The 22574-nt window shown below is 48.5% G+C and overlaps 1 protein-coding gene across 1 annotated transcript in view; it reads right to left on the reverse strand.

Annotated features, from left to right (window-relative positions):
• The window catches only part of USP8 (ubiquitin specific peptidase 8), a 163131-nt gene that overhangs the window by 114784 nt on the left and 25773 nt on the right, over positions 1–22574 (reverse strand). Inside the window, 3 exon segments of the mRNA XM_075345832.1 lie at positions 11521–11572; positions 19069–19186; positions 21063–21148. Coding sequence (XP_075201947.1) covers positions 11521–11572; positions 19069–19186; positions 21063–21148 — 256 coding nt within the window.

The raw sequence follows: 22574 nt of genomic DNA on the forward strand, positions 1-22574 counted from the left end.
TGTCCAAAGTTTACTGTAACAAAATACCATCCGCCCATTTTCTTCAAAGTGTATAGATTTCATTACCTGCCCCTTATAATCAATACAATTATAAAATGTCTATATAGGAGGTGCATCTCAATCAATTAGAATATCATCAAAAAAGAGAATTTTGTTTACTTACCGTAAATTCTCTTTTTCTTATAGTTCCGTATTGGGAGACCCAGACATTGGGTGTATAGCTTCTGCCTCCGGAGGACACACAAAGTATTACACTCAAAAGTGTAGCTCCTCCCTCTGAGCCTATACACCCCCTGGAGAACCAGATCTAGCCAGTTTAGTGCACAAGCTGAAGGAGAATAGCCACCCACAAGTAAAAACAGAGCAAGAACCGGAACAACCGGAGTCTCTGTCTACGACAACAGCCGGTGATAACACGCGGAACAAGAACTGCCGTGTCCGGCGTCCTCTCCCTCCCCACCAGCCCCCACCGCACATGTAACCTCTGCGCTTGAAATAAAGCTGCAACCTGCACAGCAACGATCTGGTGAGTGCAGTTTTTTCCTCTTTCTACATTGGATATGACCTTGGTGAATACTCGAGGGGCCGTGGCTAACCCGAAGGGGAGAGCCACGAATTGGAAATGTTCCTCTCCGATTGCAAAACGTAGCCAACGCTGGAGTGAAACTGCAATTGGCACATGCAGATAGGCATCTCTGATGTCGATGGATTCCAGGAAATCCCCTTGGGTCATTGATGCAATGACTGACCGCAGAGACTCCATGCGAAAATGCCGCACCTGAACATGCTTGTTGAGAAGCTTGAGATCCAGGATGGGCCGGAAGGAACAGTCCTTTTTGGGGACTAGGAAGAGATTTGAGTAGAAACCTCTGAACCGTTCCCAGGCGGGAACCGGTACAATTACTCCGTTGGCCTGCAGGGATGCCACGGCCTGAGAGAAGGCGGCGGCCTTGGAGCAGGGGGGAGTTGACAGAAAAAAATCTGTTTGGCGGGCTGGAAGAGAATTCTATCCTGTAGCCGTGGGAGATGATATCCCGCACCCACTGATCGGAGACGTGTTGAAACCACACGTCGCCAAAGTGGGAGAGCCTGCCACCGACTAAGGACGTTGCTGGCACGGACAGATAGTCAAGAGGAGGCTGCCTTAGTGGCAGCAGCACCTGCGGTTTTCTGTGGACGGGCTTTGGTGCGCCAGCTGGATTTTTGGTCCTTGGCAGTGTTAGTGGATGAAGCCGAGGGCTTAGAGGACGACCAGTTGGAGGAACGAAAGGAACGAAACCTCGACTGATTCCTACCCTGGACAGGTTTCCTGGTTTTGGTTTGTGGCATGGAAGTACTCTTCCCGCCAGTAGCTTCCTTAATAATTTCATCCAGCTGTTCTCCGAAATGCCGGGACCCAGCAAAAGGGAGCCCCGCAAGGCACTTCTTAGAAGAAGAATCTGCCTTCCACTCTCGAAGCCACAAGGTCCTGCGGATAGCGAGGGAATTAGCCGAAGCCACCGCAGTGCGGTGAGAAGCCTCCAGCATGGCAGACATGGCATAGGATGAAAAAGCCGAAGCTTGGGAAGTTAAGGCAACCATCTCAGGCATAGATTCCTTAGTGAGGGAATGCATCTCCTCCAGAGAAGCAGAGATGGCTTTGAGAGCCCACACTGCTGCAAAAGTCAGGGAGAACGAGGCCCCTGCCGCCTCAAATACAGATTTGGCCAGAAGGTCAACCTGGCAGTCTGTGGAATCCTTAAGCGAGGTGCCATCAGCCACTGATACAACGGTCCGGGCTGAGAGTCTAGACACCGGGGGGTCTACCTTTGGGGAATGAGCCTCAGGTGGAAAGGGAAAACGGTCATCAGAACCACGCTTTGGGAAGCGTTTGTCAGGGCAGGCCCTGGGCTTGGTCACAGCGGCCTGAAAACTGGAGTGGTTAAAGAACACACTCTTCGTCCTCTTAGGCAAGGTAAACTGGTGCTTTTCTGCCAGAGAGGGTTGTTCCTCTGATACTGGCGGATTGAGATCCAGTACAGAATTAATGGACGCAATCAAATCACTAACATCCGAGTCACTGTCGGACAGACCAATGGGGCACATGGAGGTGGTCTCCGAGCCCCCAGTAAAGGCATCCTCCTCATCCTGCGAGTCAGCTTCTGAAACCGAACCGCGGGACGAAGGAGAGGGAGCCCTGCGTCTCTTATTAGAAGGACGGGGCCTGGGACCAGATGATGAATCCTCTGGGAGCTCCGGTCCTGAGAGAGACCTAGCAGCAGAGGCACCCTGCGACGGGGGCTGATGCATGCTCAGCAGAGTCCTGGGCAGATGTCCCATGGAGTCAGCAAAAGACTGGGAGATAGACCTGGTTAAGGATTCTACCCAAGCCGGGGGTTCAGCCACAGGAGCCGGAGCAGCCTGAGAGACCCCTGGGGGTGCGATTTCAGGCTGAGGCATCGTCAGGTTAGAGCAGGCATCACAATGTGGATAGGTGCTCGGTTCCGGCAGTAGGAGCCTACATGCAGTGCATACTGAAAACAGCTTTGGAGCCTCGCTCCTCGTGTGAGACATGCTGCTGGAGTGAGGGCTCTGCCAGAATGACCCCCAGAGAGTATATACAGAAGGTCCACAACCAGAGGTTGTGGCTTACCAGACCGCTGGAGCGGTTTGTGTGCCCTCCAGATCCCGAAGCCCGGACTCCCAAGCACCTCAGCAGGGATGCTGCAGACCAGTGGTGATCGCAGGGAAAAACGCTGAGAAAATGGCCGCCGGAGCGAAGGGAGGGGGCGGGACTCACTCTGAGAGCGGGATCTGGAGGGCCAAGGAGATTCACAGGGGATGAGACATGTACTCAGTGAGGAGTGTCTCTCCCCTTTGTAGAACGGCCGCTGGGCGGAGCCGCGCTGTCCCTCTGCATGAATGACATGCGAGGGCAGTGAAACCGAAAGTAGGCCTCCGGCGAAGCCGGGGCCTAAATTTGAGCGGTGCGGCCGGCGCGCAGGCACCATCGGCGCGGTTCTCAGGCGACAGCCAGAGAACCCGCCGGAAATGTCATAAAAATCACTCAGCACACTCTCCCACAACAATAAAGTACAAGGGACCCCCATATATAAACGTCTCAGGTACTTAGCTTGCTGAGACGCAGGGGTAGCCAGTCCCTGGGGATGAGTGCTCCGGTCCAGCAGGATCCTGAAGGGCTGCGGATGGAGACCGGTCTCATGCCAAGCATGGAGAACCGTGCTGGCGCCCACTTCAAGCCAGAGCCCCGGAGGGATGGTGAAGGAGCACGGCATGTAAGGCTCCAGCCTGGGAATCAACCTTAACAGCACCGCCGACACAGTGGGGTGAGAAGGGACATGCCGGGGGTCCAGGCTTGGACCCGCTTTTCTTCAAACTCTTTCCAAAAATGAAAAATCAGATGAGAATGCATGTGTGGATGTATGACCTCCTGAACACAAAGCGATAAACTGGCTAGATCTGGTTCTCCAGGGGGTGTATAGGCTCAGAGGGAGGAGCTACACTTTTGAGTGTAGTACTTTGTGTGTCCTCCGGAGGCAGAAGCTATACACCCAATGTCTGGGTCTCCCATAGGAACGATAAAGAAAAGTTAATTTCAGTAATTTAATACAAAAAGAGAAACATTATATAGAGTCATTATAACCAGAATGATCTATTTTAAGTGTTTATTTCTGTTAATGTTGATGATTATGGCTTACAGCCAATGAAAACCCAAAAGTCATTATCTCGGAAAATTAGAATAATTACCACAAAACACCTGCAAAGGCTTCCTAAGCGTTTAAAATGGTCCTTAAATCTGGTTCAGTAGGCTACACAATCATGGGAAAGACTGCTGACGTGACTTAGATGTCCAGAAGGCAGTCATTGACACACTCCACAAGGAGGGTAAGCCACAAAAGGTCATTGGTAAAGAAGCTAGCTATTTATAGTGTTGTATCAATGCATATTAATGGAAAGTTGAGTGGAAGGAAAAAGTGTGATAGAAAAAGGTGCACAAGCAACTGGGCAGCAGCATTGATAGGATTGTTCAAAAAAGCCCATTCAAAACTTTGGGGAAGATTCACAAGAAGTGGACTGCTGCTGGAGTCAGTGCTTCAAGAGCCAACACACACAGACGTATCCAGGACATGGGCTACAACTGTCACATCCCTTGTGTCAAACCACTCATGACCAATAGACAACTCCAGAAGCATCTTACCTGGGCCAAGGAGAAAAAGAACTGGACTGTTCCTCAGTAGTCCAAGGTGTTGTTTTCAGATGAAAGTAAATTTTGCATTTCATTTGGAAATGAAGGTCCCAGAGTCTGGAGGAAGAGTGGAGAGGCCACAATCCAAGCTGCTAGAGGTCTAGTGTGAAGTTTCCACAATCAGTGATGGCTTGGGGAGCCATGTCATCTGCTGGTGTAGGTCCACTGTGACTTATCAAGACCAAAGTCAGCGCAGCCGTCTACCAGGAAATTTTAGAGCACTTCCTGCTTCCTTCTGCTGACAAGCTTTTTGGAGATGGAAATTTCATTTTCCAACAGGACTTGGCACCTGTCCACACTGCCAAAAGTACCAATACCTGGTTTATTAACCACAGTATCACTGTGCTTGATTGGCCAGCAGACTCACCTGACCTAAACCCTATAGGTAATCTATGTGGTATTGTCAAGAGGAAGATGAGAGACACCAGACCCAACAATGCAGATGAGCTGAAGGCTGCTATCAAAGCAACCTGGGCTTCCATAACACCTCAGCAGTACCACAGGCTGATCACCTCCATGCCACGCCACATTGATGCAGTAATTCATGGAAAAGGAGCCCCGACCAAGTATTGAATGAATTTACTGTACAGACTTTTCAGTTGGCGCCAACATTTTTGAGTTAAATATTTTTTCAGTTGGTCTTATATAATTAATTTTTTGAGATAATGACTTTTGGGTTTTCATTGGCTGTAAGCCATAATCATCAACATTAACAGAAATAAACACTTGAAATAGATCACTCTGTAATGACTGTATAATATATGTGTTTCCCTTTTTGTATTGAATTACTGAGAGAGGTAGTAGAACGGGGCTTTCACACACTGCGCCAATGATCGCTGATATCTTGGATTAAGGTAAACTTTTATTTTTGCACAGGTCTACGCGTTTCGGGAGGGTCCGCTCCCTTCCTCAGGACAGAAAGGCATAAGATACATCAAAGCTTTGATGTATCTCATGCCTATCGTTCCTGAGATTTGATGTATCTTATGCCTATCGGTCCTGAGGAAGGGAGCGGAGCCTCCCAAAACGCGTAGACCTGTGCAAAAAAAGCGAATTTTGTTTACTTACCGTAAATTCTTTTTCTTATAGTTCCGTATTGGGAGACCCAGACCATGGGTGTTTAGCTTCTGCCTCCGGAGGACACACAAAGTACTACACTTAAAAGTGTAGCTCCTCCCTCTGAGCTTACACACCCCCTAATGAGCAGACTCAGCCAGTTTAGTGCAAAAGCTGAAGGAGAATAGCCACCCACAAGTAAAAACAGAGCAAGAACCGGAACAACCGGAGACTCTGTCCACGACAACAGCCGGTGATAACACGCGGAACAAGAAATTGCCAACAGGCAACAGGGAGGGAGCTGGGTCTCCCAATACGGAACTATAAGAAAAAGAATTTACGGTAAGTAAACAAAATTCTCTTTTTCTTTATAGTTCCTATGGGAGACCCAGACATTGGGACATCTCAAAGCAGTCCATGGGTGGGAATAAACAGAAAAATTGAGAAGTAGGCGGAGCCTAACTTCACAAATGGGCGACAGCCGCCTGAAGGATGCGTCTGCCCAAGCTCGCATCTGCCGAAACATGAGAATGCACTTGGTAGTGCTTTGAAAAGGTATGCAGGCTAGTCCACGTGGAAGCCTGACAGACTTGCTGAGCCGTAGCCTGGTGCCTGAAAGCCCAAGAGGCACCGACAGCTCTGGTCGAGTGTGCCTTGATCCCCGGCGGGGGAGGCACCTGAGAACACAGGTAGGCTTCCGAAATGGTGGACCTGATCCAACGGGCTAAGGTCGGCTTAGAAGCAGAGAGGCCCTTACACAGACCTGTGGTTAGCACAAAAAGAGAGGTGCACCGCCTAAGAGCAGCGGTGCGAGACACATAGATCCGGAGCGCCCGCACCAGATCCAGAGTATGCAACACTTTTTCAAAGCGATGAACAGGAGCCGGACAAAAGGAAGGTAGGGTAATGTCCTGGTTAAGGTGGAAAGGAGAGACCACCTTAGGAAGAAAGTCCGGAGTCGGACGGAGAACCACCTTGTCTTGATGAAAAAAACAAAAAAGGTGACTCCGAAGAGAGCGCAGCCAAATCGGAGACTCTCCTGAGGGAAGTTATGGCCACCAGAAAGACCACTTTCTGTGAAAGACGAAACAAAGAAACCTCCCTAAAAGGCTCAAAGGGGGGTTTCTGCAAAACCGTGAACCAAATTAAGGTCCCAGGGATCCAAGGGCCGCCGGTAAGGCGGAATGATGTGAGACGCGCCCTGCATGAAGGTGCGGACCTGAGCCAGCCGGGCGAGACGCCGCTGGAACAGCACTGACAGAGCTGAGACTTGTCCCTTGAGATAGTTGAGGGACAGTCCTAGCTGCAGACCGGACTGTAGAAAGGACAGAAGGGTCGGCAAGGAGAATGGCCAAGGAGGATGGCCGGAAGAGCGACACCAGGACAGGAAAATTTTCCAAGTCCTGTGATAGATCTTGGCGGAGGAAGACTTACGGGCCCGAGTCATAGTGGAGATGACTTCCGGAGGAATACCAGAAGCCGTCAAGATCCAGGACTCAAGAGCCACGCCGTCAATTTGAGAGCCGCAGAATTCAGGCGGAAAAACGGACCTTGTGAGAGAAGGTTTGGACGGTCCGGGAGATGCCACGGCACCTCTACGGACAGATGGAGCAGGTCTGGGTACCAAGCTCGCCTGGGCCAGTCCAAAGCAATGAGGATGACTCGACGGCCCTCCATTTTGACCTTGCGCAGGACTCTGGGCAAGAGAGCTAGAGGGGGAAACACGTAGGACAGACGAAACTGGGACCAGTCTTGAACCAGAGCGTCCGCGCCGAATGCCTGAGGATCGTGGGAGCGAGCCACGTAAACAGGAACTTTGTTGTTGTGACGGGATGCCATTAGGTCCACGTCCGGAGTGCCCCATTTGCGGCAGATTGACTGAAACACTGCCGGGTGCAGGGACCACTCGCCACTGTCCACGGTTTGACGGCTGAGAATCTGCCTCCCAGTTTTCCACGCCTGGGATGTGGACTGCGGATATGGTGGACTTGGAGTCCTCCGTCCATTGAAGGATGCGTTGTACCTCCAACATTGCCAGGCGGCTGCGTGTCCCGCCTTGGTGATTGATGTAGGCAACCGCTGTCGCGTTGTCTGACTGGACTCGGATTTGCCTGCCCGCCAACAGGTGGTGAAAAGCTAGGAGAGCCAGAAGCACGGCTCTGGTTTCCAGCACATTGATCGAAAGGGCTGACTCGGACGGAGTCCAAGTGGCCTGCGCTCTGTGGTGGAGACATACCGCTCCCCAGCCGGATAGACTGGCATCCGTGGTGAGGATCACCCAGGACGGGGCCAGGAAGGAGCGCCCCTGGGACAGAGAGAGGGGCCGAAGCCACCACTGAAGAGAGCTCCTGGTCTGTGGCGACAGAGCCACTAACCTGTGCAAGGAGGAAGGCCGCTTGTCCCAACAGCGGAGAATGTCCAGCTGCAGGGGATGCAGATGGAACTGGGCAAAGGGAACAGCCTCCATTGACGCCACCATTTGACCCAGCACCTGCATCAGGCGCCTGAGGGAATAACGGCGGGGCCTCAGCAGAGAGCGCACCGCCAGTTGAAGGGACTGCTGTTTGACTAAGGGCAACTTCACAAGTGCCGGCAAAGTCTCGAACTGCATCCCTAGGTACGTGAGACTCTGGGTCGGAGTCAGAGTGGATTTGGGAAGATTGACAATCCACCCGAATTGGGCTAGAGTGGCGAGAGTGAGCGAGACACTCCGCTGACAGTCCGCGCTGGATGAAGCCTTGACTAGAAGGTCGTCCAGGTAAGGAATCACTGCCAACCCTTGTAGGTGCAGGACCGCAATCACTGCTACCATGATTGTGAATACCCGAGGAGCTGTGGCCAACCCGAAGGGGAGAGCCACAAATTGGAAATGATCTTCTCCGATTGCAAAACATAGCCAACGCTGGAGTGAAACTGCAATTGGCACATGCAGATAGGCATTTCTGATGTCGATGGATGCCAGGAAATCCCCTTGGGTCATTGAAGCAATGACTGATCGCAGAGACTCCATGCGAAAGTGCCGCACCTGAACATGCTTGTTGAGAAGCTTGAGATCCAGGATGGGCCGGAAGGAACCGTCCTTTTTGGGGACTAGGAAGAGATTTGAGTAGAAACCTCTGAACCGTTCCCGGGCGGGAACCGGTACAATTACTCCGTTGGCCTGCAAGGAAGCCACGGCCTGTGAGAAGGTGGCGGCCTTGGAGCAGGTGGGAGTTGAGAGAAAAAAATCTGTTCGGCGGGCTGGAAGAGAATTCTATCATGTAGCCGTGGGAGATGATATCCCTCACCCACTGATCGGAGACGTGTTGAAACCACGCGTGCCAAAGTGGGAGAGCCTGCCACCGACTAAGGACGTTGCTGATGCTGACAGATAGTCACGAGGAGGCTGCCTTAGCGGCAGCACCTCCTGCAGTCTTCTGTGGACGTGCTTTTGGGCGCCAGTTGGATTTCTGGTCCTTGGCTGAGTTAGTGGACGAGGCCAAGGGCTTAGAGGACGACCAGTTGGAGGAACGAAAGGAACGAAACCTCGACTGATTCCTACCCTGGACAGGTTTCCTGGTTTTGGTTTGTGGCATGGAAGTACTCTTCCCGCCAGTAGCTTCCTTAATAATTTCATCCAGCTGTTCACCGAACAGCCGGGACCCAGCAAAAGGGAGCCCAGCAAGGTACTTTGAAGAAGCATCTGCCTTCCACTCTCGAAGCCACAAGATCCTGCGGATAGCGAGGGAATTAGCCGAAGCCACCGCAGTGCGGTGAGAAGCCTCCAGCATGGCAGACATGGCATAGGATGAAAAAGCTGAAGCTTGGGAAGTTAAGGCAACCATTTCGGGCATAGATTCCCTGGCGAGGAAATGCATCCCCTCTAGAGAAGCAGAGATGGCTTTGAGAGCCCACACTGCTGCAAAAGTCGGGGAGAACGAGGCCCCCGCCGCTTCATATACGGATTTGGCCAGAAGGTCAATCTGGCGGTCAGTGGAATCCTTAAGGGAGGTGCCATCAGCCACCGACACAACGGTCCGGGCTGAGAGTCTAGACACCGGAGGGTCTACCTTTGGGGAATGAGCCCACTCCTTGACCACCTCAGGTGGAAAGGGAAAGCGGTCATCAGAACCACGCTTTGGGAAGCGTTTGTCAGGACAGGCCCTGGGCTTGGTCACAGCGGCCTGAAAACTGGAGTGGTTAAAGAACACACTCTTTACTCTCTTAGGCGAGGTAAACTGGTGCTTTTCTGCCAAAGAGGGTTGCTCCTCTGATACTGGCGGATTGAGATCCAGTAAAGAATTAATGGTAGCAATCAAATCACTAACATCTGAGTCACTTTCGGACAGATCAATGGGGTACATGGAGTTAACCTCCGAGCCCCCTGTAAAGGCATCCTCCTCATCCTGCGAGTCAGCTCCTGAATCAGAGCCACGGGACGAGGAAGGAGAAGGAACCCTGCGTCTCTTCTTAGGAGGACGGGGTCTGGGACCAGATGATGAATCCTCTGTGAGCTCCGGTCCTGAGAGACCCCTAGCAGCAGAGGCACCCTGTGAAGGGGGCTGATGCATGTTCAGCAAAGTCCTGGACAGAAGTCTCATGGAGTCAGCAAAAGACTGGGAGATAGACCTAGAAAAGGATTCTACCCAAGCCGGGGGTTCAGCCACAGGAGCAGGAGCAGGGACCACTGGGGGTGAGACTCCAGGCTGAGGCACCGCCAGGTTAGAGCAGGCATCACAATGTGGGAAGATGCTCGGTTCAGGCAGCAGGAGCTTACATGCAGTGCATACTGAATAAAGCTTTGGAGCCTTGCTCCTCGTGTGAGACATGCTGCTGGAGTGGGGGCTCTGCCAGAGAATGAACCCCAGAGAGTATAAACAGAGGTCCACAACCGGAGACCGGTTGCGGCTTACCGGACCGCTGGAGCGGTGTTGTGTGCCCTCCAGATCCCGAAGCCCGGACCCCCAAGCACAGCACCTCAGCAGAGATGCTGCAGACCAGCGCTGCAATGTACTGATCGCAGAGAGAACGCTGATAAAATGGACGCCGGAGCGAAGAGAGGGGGCGGGACTTGCTTGAGGAGCGGGATCTGGAGAGCCATAGAGACCTATAGGGGAGGGGACACACACTGCAGTGGGGAGTGTTCCTCCCCTGTGCAGAACGGCCGCCGGGCGGAGCCGAGCCTGTCCCTCTGCATGAGTGACATGCGAGGGCAGTGAAACCGAAACTAGGCCTCCGGCGAGGCCGGGGCCTAAATTTGAGCGGCGCGGCCGGCGCGCAGGCACCATCGGCGCGGTTCTCAGGCGACAGCTAGAGAACCCGCCAGAAATGTCAGCAAACACAATAAGCACACTCTCCCACAACAATAAAGTACAGGGACCCCGAAAAGTAAACGTCTCAGGTACTTAGCTTGCTGAGACGCAGGGCCAAGTCCCTGGGGATGAGTGCTCCAGTCCAGCAGGGTCCTGAAGGGCTGCGGATGGAGACCGGTCTCCTGCCAAGCATGGAGACCGTGCTGGCTCCCACTTCAAGCCAGAGCCCAGGAGGGATGGTGAAGGAGCACGGCATGTAAGGCTCCAGCCTAGGAATCAACCTTACAACACCGCCGACACAGTGGGGCGAGAAGGGACATGCCGGGAGTCCAGGCATGGACCCGCTTTTCTTCAAACTCTTTCCAAAAATCAAAGAAATCAGATGAGAATGCATGTGTGGATGTATGCCTCCTGACACAAAGCGATAAACTGGCTGAGTCTGCTCATCAGGGGGTGTATAAGCTCAGAGGGAGGAGCTACACTTTTAAGTGTAGTACTTTGTGTGTCCTCCGGAGGCAGAAGCTAAACACCAATGGTCTGGGTCTCCCAAAGGAGCAATAAAGAAATAAAAGTTTACATTAATCCAAGATATCATCAGCGATCATTGGCGCGGTGTGTGAAAGCCCCGTTCTACTACCTCTCTCTGTTATCAACCGCCTGGGGTACTGCTGCCGTGATCCAGATTTATGCTGTTATAGGTGTTGTGACTGTCACAACCCTACTTGGTGAGTAGGATTGCTCTGATATCGCCCCATGTCTACCGGGGTAAGACCCTATTGCGCTTTTCCTCCACAAGCCCCCCCTTTTTTTTCTGTGTATTGAATTACTGAAATAAATACACTTTTTGATCATATTCTAATTTATTGAGATGCCCTTATATAATCTAGATAGCAAAACAAAACGTTGGCACAAAAGGTAAAAACCTACCAATTGAAGATACTTCATTCTTAGGAATGAGCTGTTTTTTATCTCCACTTATCTGAAGAAGGAAAAAATAAAAAAAAAATCGTTACATTTCACAAGAAACAACCAGCATTGTCACAAAGTGTATTTCACATATATACACAAGGTAGGTCTATTTATTAGAAGCATACTTTTCACCGTCTCTGCCATTCCACTGTCTTGAAACATGCCAATATTTCCAGGTTCATGGTCAGGCTTACAACCCGAACTCAGGTGACCCAATTTATATAATCCTACTTCTTCCTCCCGGGATCTCTAGTGTGCGTGGAGAACACACACTTCTGTCTCGCTGGTCTTCATATCTAGGTTGTCAGCCATCACAATTTGTTCCTATTTTCTGATATGGTGCTCCTTATTCAGATTGCATTTTACATGATACCAGCCATATTGCTCTCTTCTACCTAATGGCAGCCAGTGACAGATAAGTGACTTATAGATACTGTGAAATGACACAGACGGCAGAGCCTCAGTCTATCCTGTGTGCGATATATAAGGCAGAGCCGCAGTGTATCCTATGTTATGTATACAGCAGCCTCACTGTGTGCTATGTATAAGGCCGAGCCACAGCATATCCTGTGTGATGTACACAGCAGTCTCAGCAGATCCTATGTGATGCATACAGCAGTCTCTGCGTACACTGTGTGATGTATACAGCAGTCTCAGCAGATCCTATGTGATGCATACAGCAGTCTCAGTGTACCCTGTGTGATGTACACAGCAGTCTCTGCGTACCCTGCGTGATGTATACAGCAGTCTTAGCAGATCCTATGTGATGCATACAGCAGTCTCTGCGTACACTGTGTGATGTATACAGCAGTCTCAGCAGATCCTATGTGATGCATACAGCAGTCTCAGTGTACCCTGTGTGATGTACACAGCAGTCTCTGCGTACCCTGCGTGATGTATACAGCAGTCTTAGCAGATCCTATGTGGTGCATACAGCAGTCTCTGCGTACACTGTGTGATGTATACAGCAGTCTCAGCAGATCCTATGTGATGCATACAGCAGTCTCAGTGTACCCTGTGTGATGTACACAGCAGTCTCTGCGTACCCTGCGTGATGTATACAGCAGTCTTAGCAGATCCTATGTGATGCATACAGCAGTCTCAGTGTATCCTACAGTGCTGGCCAAAAGTATTGGCACCCCTGCAATTCTGTCAGAGAATACTCAGTTTCTTCCTGAAAATGATTACAATCACAAATTCTTTGGTATTATCTTCATTTAATTTGTCTTCAATGAAAAAAAAAAATTGTCATAAAGCCAAATTGGATATAATTCCACACCAAACATAAAAAAGGGGGTGGACAAAGTATTGGCACTGTTTGAAAAATAATGTGATGCTTCTCTAATTTGTGTAATTAATAGTACCTGTAACTTACCTGTGGCACCTAACAGGTGTTGGCAATATTTCAATCACACTTGCAGTCAGTTGACATGGATTAAAGTTGACTCAACCGCTGTCCTGTGTCCTTGTGTGTACCACATTGAGCATGGAGAAAAGAAAGAACTGTCTGAGGACTTGAGAATCCAAATTGTGAGGAAGCATGAGCAATCTCAAGGCTACAAGTCCATCTCCAAAGACCTGAAAGTTCCTGTGTCTACAGTGCGCAGTATCATCAAGAAGTTTAAAGCCCATGGCACTGTAGCTAACCTCCCTATATGTGGAAGGAAAAGAAAAATTGACGAGAGATTTCAACGCAAGATTGTGCGGATGGTGGATAAAGAACCTCGACTAACATCCAAACAAGTTCAAGCTGCCCTGCAGTCCGAGGGTACAACAGTGTCAACCCGTACTATCCGTCGGCATCTGAATGAAAAGGGTCTGTATAGTAGGATACCCAGGAAGACCCCACTTCTTGCCCCGAGACATAAAAAAGCCAGGCTGGAGTTTGCCAGAACATACCTTAGAAAGCCTAAAACATTTTGGAAGAATGTTCTCTGGTCAGATGAGACAAAAGTAGAGCTTTTTGGGAAAAGCCATCAACATAGAGTTTACAGGGAAAAAAAAAAAAGAGGCATTCAAAGAAAAGAACACGGTCCCTACAGTCAAACATGGTGGAGGTTCCCTGATGTTTTGGGGTTGCTTTGCTGCCTCTGGACTGCTTGACCGTGTGCATGGCATTATGAAGTCTGAAGACTACCAACAAATTTTGCAGCATAATGTAGGGTCCAGTGTGAGAAAGCTGGCTCTCCCTCAGGAGGTCATGGGTCTTCCAGCAGGACAATGACCAAAAACACACTTCAAAAAGCATGAGAAAATGGTTTGATAGAAACCACTGGAGACTACTAAAGTGGCCAGCAATGAGTCCAGACCTGAATCCCATAGAACACCTGTGGAGAGATCTCAAAATGGCAGTTTGGAGAAGGCACCTTCAAATCTCAGGGACCTGGAGCAGTTTGCCAAAGAATAGTCTAAAATTCCAGCAGAGCATTGTAAGAAAGAAACTCATTGATGGTTACCGGAAGCAGTTGTTCGCAGTTATTTTGGCTAAAGGTTGTGCAACCAAGTATTAGGCTAAGGGTGCCAATACTTTTGTCTGGCCCATTTTTGGAGTTCTGTGTGAAATGATCAATGATTTCATTTTGGTTTCATTCTTTTTTGTGTTTTTTTTCATTGCAAGCAAAATAAATGAAGATAATAATACCAAAGAATTTGTGATTGTAATCATTTTCAAGAAGAAACTGAGTATTATCTGACAGAATTGCAGGGGTGCCAATACTTTTGGCCAGCACTGTATATGATGCATACAGCAGTGCAAGTGATGTACTTACACCCTGCCTTTCTTACTATATCACTGCTCTCTTATATAAAGTAGAAGTAATAGATATATGAAACAGCCTAAAATAAAAACAACCTGCAACCAATCAAATTACAGCTTTAATTTTGCCAGAGTTGTATAATAAATGAGAGCTGTTCTATGAATAGTTGCTATGGCACGTTTTTATTAGACGTTTCATAAGTCTTTCCTGGCTGCACGGGAGGAGAGACAGAGATGAAGGATGAGGAAGGTGGAATTGGCAGGCGGGGAGTTTACGTGGCCAGGAGAAATTTGATATGTGATGATGTCACAAAAAAACCCCCCAAGCCTTCGTAGACCTATATCCGCGAGGGGGAAGGGGGGATAGCTGTTTGAAAGAGGAAAGAATGAAAATGCAATAATAAAAATTGGTTGTGTCCTTATGGGTTTTAAAGAGTTTGTCCAGTTTATGATGTTGATGACCTGTCCTTGGAACATGTTATAATTATGAGCTTGATGGGGGGGGGGGGGGTCTGACACCCCCAGTGATGCGCAGTTTTCAGCTACAGCTGTGGCATGGAGGTATACCGTGACCTGAACTGAAAAGCACAGATCTGTTCACTGTGTAATAGCTGTTGCAGACAGTTACAGCTGAGCTGCTGGTCATTTCAATAGGAGCCGAGCTGCAGTTCTCATTAGCAGCCATTATATAGTGAACTTAGGCTAGGTTCACATTTCCGTTGTTTTGCATCCGTCACATGCGTTACTTGACGCATGTGACTGATGCGTTGTACAACAGATGACAAAGAACAGAATTCATTGTCGGACTCCGTTGTGTGCGGGGGGCGGAGCGCGAGGGGGGCGGAGCGCGAGGGGGCGGAGCCGTGGAGCTGAGGACGTCAGTGCCGCGGGGACTGCAGGTATGGGGACAAGTGAGTGTGTGTGTGTGTGTGTGTGTGTGTACACATGTGGAGTGCGGGAGGAGGCGGAGCCGAGTGGGGAAGTGTCGGCCTCCTTCCACATGTATCCAGGGTAATTATCGGTTAACTAAAAGCAAAGCAATTTTTGCTTGGTTACCCGATATTTATCTTGGATACCAGCGTACACCGCTTAGCGCTGGCTCCTTGCACACGTAACCACTGTAAATATCGGGTAACTAACCAAAGCGCATTGCTTGGTTACCCGATGTGTATCCTGGTTACGTGTGCAGGGAGCCAGAGAGAGCATGCGCAGCAAAATCCTACGGATTGCGCTGCTCAAAAACGTTACAGGCTGCGTTACTCCCGCCCAGCGGTCAGTTAAAAAACGACGGACCGTGACGCAGTGGATGCAACGCAGCATCATCAGTCACAATCAGTCACTAAAAGAAGTCTATGGGGAAAAACTGGATTCCTGCAAAATATTTTGCAGGATACCGTAATTCCTCAAGGCGACGGATTGTGACTGATGCAAAACAACGGAAGTGTGAACCTAGCCATAGCTGTGGCTTCCAGTTCTCATCACTGGCTTACTTTCCAGAGCTAGAAACAGATGATCATGTGAGAGCCTGGTTTTGGACCCCTATGACCTGACCTAATGAGGAGTCATTATTATCTAGAGGTGTAATAGTTCCCAAAATGAGGTGAAAACCGAACACAGTGAACAACCAATCATGCTGATAGATTGGGTCTTCCAGTCATTTGTATGTTCTGAAATATTCTTAGAAACCATGACAGTCCAGGAACTGTTAATATGCTGAAATTTTAGTAATCTGAGGCACTGATGTATACATGTAGCATCATGTTTACTGACATTTAATTTCTACAGACATTTCTTTACAGACATCATCATCACCGTCCCCATTAAGGGTATGTCTGTGGAGTGTGGGAGCAAATGGGAGCACTCAGAGGAATCCCACACTAACTGCTTGTTGATGCAGGACATAGGACCCAAGTGATGACCACTGAGCCTCACTGAGCCCAATGTACTATTTTTTCCTGATAACCATCGGGGGTACATATAAAATGAAGTTTACCATAATATACAGTACAGACCAAACGTTTGGACACACCTTATCTCTAGAACAACTGTTAAGAGGAGACTTTGTGCAGCAGGCCTTCATGGTAAAATAGCTGCTAGGAGACCACAGCTAAGGACAGGCAACAAGCAGAAGAGACTTGTTGGGGCTAAAGAACACAAGGAATGGACATTAGACCAGTGGAAATCTGTGCTTTGGTCTGATGAGTTGAAATTTGAGATCTTTGGATCCAACCACCGTGTCTTTGTGCGACGCAGAAAAGGTGAACGGATGGACTCTACATGCCTGGTTCCCACCGTGAAGCATGGAGGAGGAGGTGTGATGGTGTGGGGGTGCTTTGCTGGTGACACTGTTGGGGATTTATTCAAAATTGAAGGCATACTGAACCAGCATGGCTACCACAGCATCTTGCAGCGGTGTGCTATTCCATCCAGTTTGCGTTTAATTGGACCATCATTTATTTTTCAACAGGATAATGACCCCAAACACACCTCCAGGCTGTGTAAGGGCTATTTGACTAAGAAGGAGAGTGATGGGGTGCTACGCCAGATGACCTGGCCTCCACAGTCACCAGTCCTGAACCCAATCGAGATGATTTGGGGTGAGCTGGACCGCAGAGTGAAGGCAAAAGGGCCAACAAGCGCTAAGCACCTATGGGAACTCCTTCAAGACTGTTGGAAAACCATTTCCGGTGACTACCTCTTGAAGCTCGTCAAGAGAATGCCAAGAGTGTGCAACGCAGTAATGAAAGCAAAAGGTGGCTACTTTGAAGAACCTAGAATATAAGACATATTTTCAGTTGTTTCACACTTTTTTAAGTATTTCATTCCACATGTTTTAGAGTCATGAAAATAATGAAAACTCATTGAATGAGGTGTGTCCAAACTTTTGGTCTGTACTGTATATAGAATTTTTTTTCTTTTCTGCTTTTCTGTTTATTGATAAATTTAAATTTGAGTGTTTTTAACTTGATACAGTTCTGGTGTTCATTACAGAACACCTGTGTTATACGAATATCACGCACCATTATACCACGCGCCTTTTTCTTTCTCTAAAAAAAGTGAGCTGTAACCTGTATTGGAATCATCTATTTATGCTTGTACCTCTGTTTTTTGTTGTGATTTTGACCTGATGAAGGAGAGGAGCATCTTCGAAAAGTGTTGTTGCTAAAATCACCATGAAATCCTCTCATTCACAGCAGTGCAGCATAAACCCTTTCTGCACCAGTTTGTATCCGCCTTTTACCTGGGGCTGCAGCAGCTGTGTTCTACACTATCATAGTGGCTGTGATTGTCACAACCCTTCAAGTTCTTTTATTGTCCTACCCTTATCCTCTCCTCTGGATAAGACCTTATCTGCACTCCTTTGTCTTCCACTAAGCAACATCGCTAGCGACATCGCTGCTGAGTCACGGTTTTTGTGATCTTGCTAGCGATGTCGCTGTGACATCCAGCAACGACCTGGCCCCTGCTGTGAGGTCACCGGTTTTTGCTGAATGTCCTGGACCATTTTTTGGTCGTTGCTCTCCCGCTGTGAAGCACACATCGCTGTGTTTGACAGCGAGAGCGCAATGATCTGAATGTGCAGGGAGCCAGCTTCTGCGGACGCTGGTAACCAAGGTACACATCGGGTAACCAAGCGAAGGCTTTGCTTGGTTACCCGATATTTACCTAGGTTACCAGCGTCCGCAGCTTCTAGAAGCCAGCTCCCTGCAAACGTAGCCAAGGTACACATCGGGTAACTATAAGCAAAGCGCTTTGCTTAGTAACCCAATGTGTACCATGGTTACGAAGCACAGCATCGTTTCACGGGTCGCTGGTGGCTGATCTCTGATTGCTGTGGAGATCTGCCTGTTAGACAGCTCACCAGCGACCATGTAGCGACGCTCCAGCGATCCCTGCCAGGTCAGATCGCTGGTGGGATCGCTGGAGCATTGTTAAGTGTCACGGTACCTTAAGCGACATCGCTGCTGAGTCACGTTTTTTGTGACGCAACAGCGATCTTGCTAGTGAGGTCGCTGTGTGTGACATCCAGCAACGACCTGGCCCCTGCTGTGAGGTCGCCGGTCGTTGCTGAATGTCCTGGACCATTTTCTTCAAAGGCGATGTCCTGCTGGGCAGGACGCATCGCTATGTTTGGCACTGTGTGACAGGATCCCAATGACAGCAAAGATCGTTATACAGGTCACTACTGCGACCTGTATCGTTACCGAGTCGTTGGTAAGATCTGACTGTGTGACATCTCACCAGCGACCTCCCAGCGACTTACCAGCGATCCTTATCAGGTCGTATCGTTTTCGGGATCGCTGGTAAGTCGCTAAATGTGACGGGGGCTTTACACTTTTACACCATTGACATTAACTTCTTACCTTCCAGCTCCAGATAGTATCAATAACCAGTTTCTCACCTTTTGATTTTTTCCTTTAGTACATTTTTTTTTAATGAATCAAAAAGTACCTTGAAATGAGTAATGCCTCCTGCCAGGATGACCAGGCTTATTACAGCGGTCAGTTTACATTGCTGATATTCTCTGCAGCGAGTGAACAGGATTTATTGAAATCTTATCCACAGGACTGCAGCTGTAATATACAGCTAACTTTATGCCTCGAAAACGTGAAAGGAAAAGCTGCTAATATGTACCTAATGTGCACATACCCTTAAAGTCATCATCAAGCACACAATATGGTGTGACAGCCCTGACCAGCAGAGCAGAAACCAGCTTCATTCACAACTCTACATATGAGAAATATTATTACATTATCAGTCTGAGGAGAAACTTCAGAGACTTCTTTCGGCAGCGACTGCCCCTGTTTTTTCTTCAGTTCTTCCTGGTCTCTCTCTTCAAGCCGCTTTCTAACTTCAGCTTCTTCATATCTAGTGAAGAACATGATTTATTGTACTATATACACATTTCTGTGTTCAATAACTTAAAGGCAAAAGAGAACTGCATATGAAATATCTACAAAAGGTGTGTAAGCATCTGGAAGAAACAAATAAATCTTTAGAAAAAGTATTTCTAAAGCTTCTTTATGATATGCTAATGTGCGCTGGGACTAGTCGCAAGGGCATTATTTCCTGCGCTCATTCCGCCCTCTTAGCATGTTAGCACACCCACAGGGGCGTCTTAGCATGCTATTTAATTCCCATTGTCCAGTGTCATCAACACTTCAGAACGCCGGGTTTAGAGTCCATGCGCTTGATCAGAAAGCCCCACCCTTCCAGTTATGCGCACTAGACCTCTTTGAAGTGTACAAACAGATTCATAGTATGCATGACCGGAAGTGCTGGGACTTCTGATCATGCGCACCGACCCTAAACCTGGCATTCTGAAGCGGTGACAACGGACACAGGTACCGCTGATGACGCTGGGCAATGGGAATTGAATGGAATATGTTGCCACACTCCTGAGTGCATGCTAAGAGGGCGGGATGAGCACAGGAACTAATGCCCTTGAGACTAGTCCCTGTGCTCATTAGCATATCATAAAGGATCTTTAGAAATACTTTTTCTAAAGATCTCTATCTATGCTACTAGATACAGGGACAGATAGGCTATGTGCGCACGTAGCGTTTGTCCCTGCAGAAATTTCTGCAGCGAATTGAACAGCATATGTGCGCTTTAAATCGCTGCAGAAAGCGTCCATAATGAAAAAGAAAGAAAAGCCGATTCCATGCGCTCTGAGTGCAGCCCCTCCCATAAAGATTGGGAGGGGCTGCACTGCGCCATGGATCTGCATGTCCAACCATCTTTTCACTATGGCAAGTAGATGCTATATACTGTTTATCTTATTATGTTGTCTATCTCCCACACATGTCGGTGTTACTTTATAAGATACTATGTTCCAATCCTGATTGATTGTATTTACTCTCCATAGCCTCCTGATGAACCACAATGTTTAAGTGGGGAAACGCGTCAGGTGGACACTGTTCCAACAAATCTGATGACTAGAGGTGGAGACTGTTCCAACAGACTTGATGAATAACAGTTCACTCCACTATATTGGGACTGGATTTTGTACGCCTTGACTTCTCTGGACCCATCTGAACTACATATCTAAGTGGCTCATGCCATGAAAGTTCAGGGGAAGAATATATAAATCCACAAGTTAAATTGTATGTACAGTGTTATCCACAGTCCCTAAGTGAACTACTTATAACAATTTGAATGTTACAACTGTCCGATATAATTATATAAATCCTGTCCTTGATATTCAAGGTTAAAGGTGACCGATCAGTTTGTATTTGTGACAAATGAATTTTTGATATTTCACTAAAGGTGTGGTGGTATGTAAAAAATAAAATTAATTTCATATGGGAATACTTTGTCTGTCTGCGATGATATATATTCCCTAGACCTTTGAGTCATATATATATGTTCAGCCCCTCCCATAGACAGAGCGGGGACTGCAGGCAGAGTGCACAAAAGAAGTGACATGTCACTTCTTAGAACGCGTGCTTCGGGCAGCAGCCGAAGCGCTGCGCTCTAATACGCCACGTGCGCACGTCTCCTGCATAATCTTCATAGATTATGCGGAGGATGCAGGATGCATGCAGTTACGCTGCGGTGCAGATCGCAGCGTAACTGCATGCAAATACGCAACGTGCGCACATAGCCTTAGGCAGGGATTAGCAATATACACCCAGAACTGCTCATGGCTCTGGGTGCATAGAGGACCTGACAGCTGAAAGTGCAGAATAAAAAAAAAAAAGAATTCCTTTCATTTGCCTCTTAATAGTTATGGCACACTTACCGGTTCTTAAGACTTTTTGAAAGCGTTTCAGCTTCTTCAATTGATTTTAAGATGGTGCTAGGCCCGAGTAATGACTTAAAGTAGTCCTAGAATAAAACAGTCGGTCTGTGAGTGCTGCTTCTTTTACTACACAAATTAAGGATGTTACAGCAGAAATAAACTGGTCAACAAATGATAACATGCAGGAGTACTTATCAATCATAAATATATAGATCTGACAAATATACAAGTATCAAAGGTGTCCAGATCTCCAGTGGGCAGTCTCAGCCCAGGCAGCGCCACTTCCGGGCGATGTACAAAGCAGGAAAGAGCTTCCTGTGCGGGATTGTGATTAGTGTAGTGAAGGGGGCTGGCTGATTAGCTTATTTCCATTATATGTCCCAGCTAACACAGACAGGGGACTGGCTCAGCTATTGTAATGATCCAGTTAGCCAGCCCCCTTCACACACATCACTGATGTTCTGCTGATGCAAGAAGCGCTGCCTTTGTTGAACGACATGGATACACAGAGGTTCAGTACAAAAAAGAGAATTTTGTTTACTTACCGTAAATTCTTTTTCGTATAGTTCCGTCTTGGGAGACCCAGACCTTGGGTGTTTAGCTTCTGCCTCCGGAGGACACACAAAGTACTACACCTAAAAGTGTAGCTCCTCCCTCTGAGCTTATACACCCCCTGGTGAGCCAGTCCCAGCCAGTTTAGTGCAAAAGCTGAAGGAGAATAGCCACCCACAAGTAGAACAGAGCAAGCGCCGGAACAACCGGAGACTCTGTCCACGACAACAGCCGGTGAAAACATGCGGAACAAGGAAATTGCCAACAGGCAACAGGGAGGGTGCTGGGTCTCCCAAGACGGAACTATAAGAAAAAGAATTTACGGTAAGTAAACAAAATTCTCTTTTTCTTTATCGTTCCTTTGGGAGACCCAGACCATGGGACGTTCCAAAGCAGTCCCTGGGTGGGAAATAAACAGAAAAACTAAGAAGTAGGTAGAACCTAACTTCACAAATGGGCGACCGCCGCCTGAAGGATGCGTCTGCCCAAGCTCGCATCTGCCGAAGCATGAGCATGCACTTGGTAGTGCTTCGAGAAGGTATGCAGACTAGCCCAAGTGGCAGCCTGACAGACTTGTTGAGCCGTAGCCTGGTGCCTAAAAGCCCAAGAAGCACCGACAGCTCTGGTCGAGTGTGCTTTGATCCCCGGCGGGGGAGGCGCCTGTGTACTCTAGTAGGCGTCCAAAATGGTCGACCTAATCCAACGGGCTAAGGTCGGCTTAGAAGCAGGGATGCCCTTGCGCCGACCTGTAGTTAGCACAAAAAGAGAGGTGCACCGCCTAAGCGCAGCGGCGCGAGACACATAGATCCGGAGAGCACGCACCAGATCCAGAGTATGTAGAGCTTTTTCAAAGCGATGAACAGGGGCCGGAAAGAAGGAAGGTAAGATAATGTCCTGGTTAAGGTGGAAGGGAGAGACCACCTTAGGAAGAAAGTCCGGAGTCGGACGGAGAACCACCTT

This window comes from Anomaloglossus baeobatrachus, chromosome 4, assembly GCF_048569485.1.
Source record: "Anomaloglossus baeobatrachus isolate aAnoBae1 chromosome 4, aAnoBae1.hap1, whole genome shotgun sequence".
NCBI lineage: Eukaryota > Metazoa > Chordata > Amphibia > Anura > Aromobatidae > Anomaloglossus > Anomaloglossus baeobatrachus.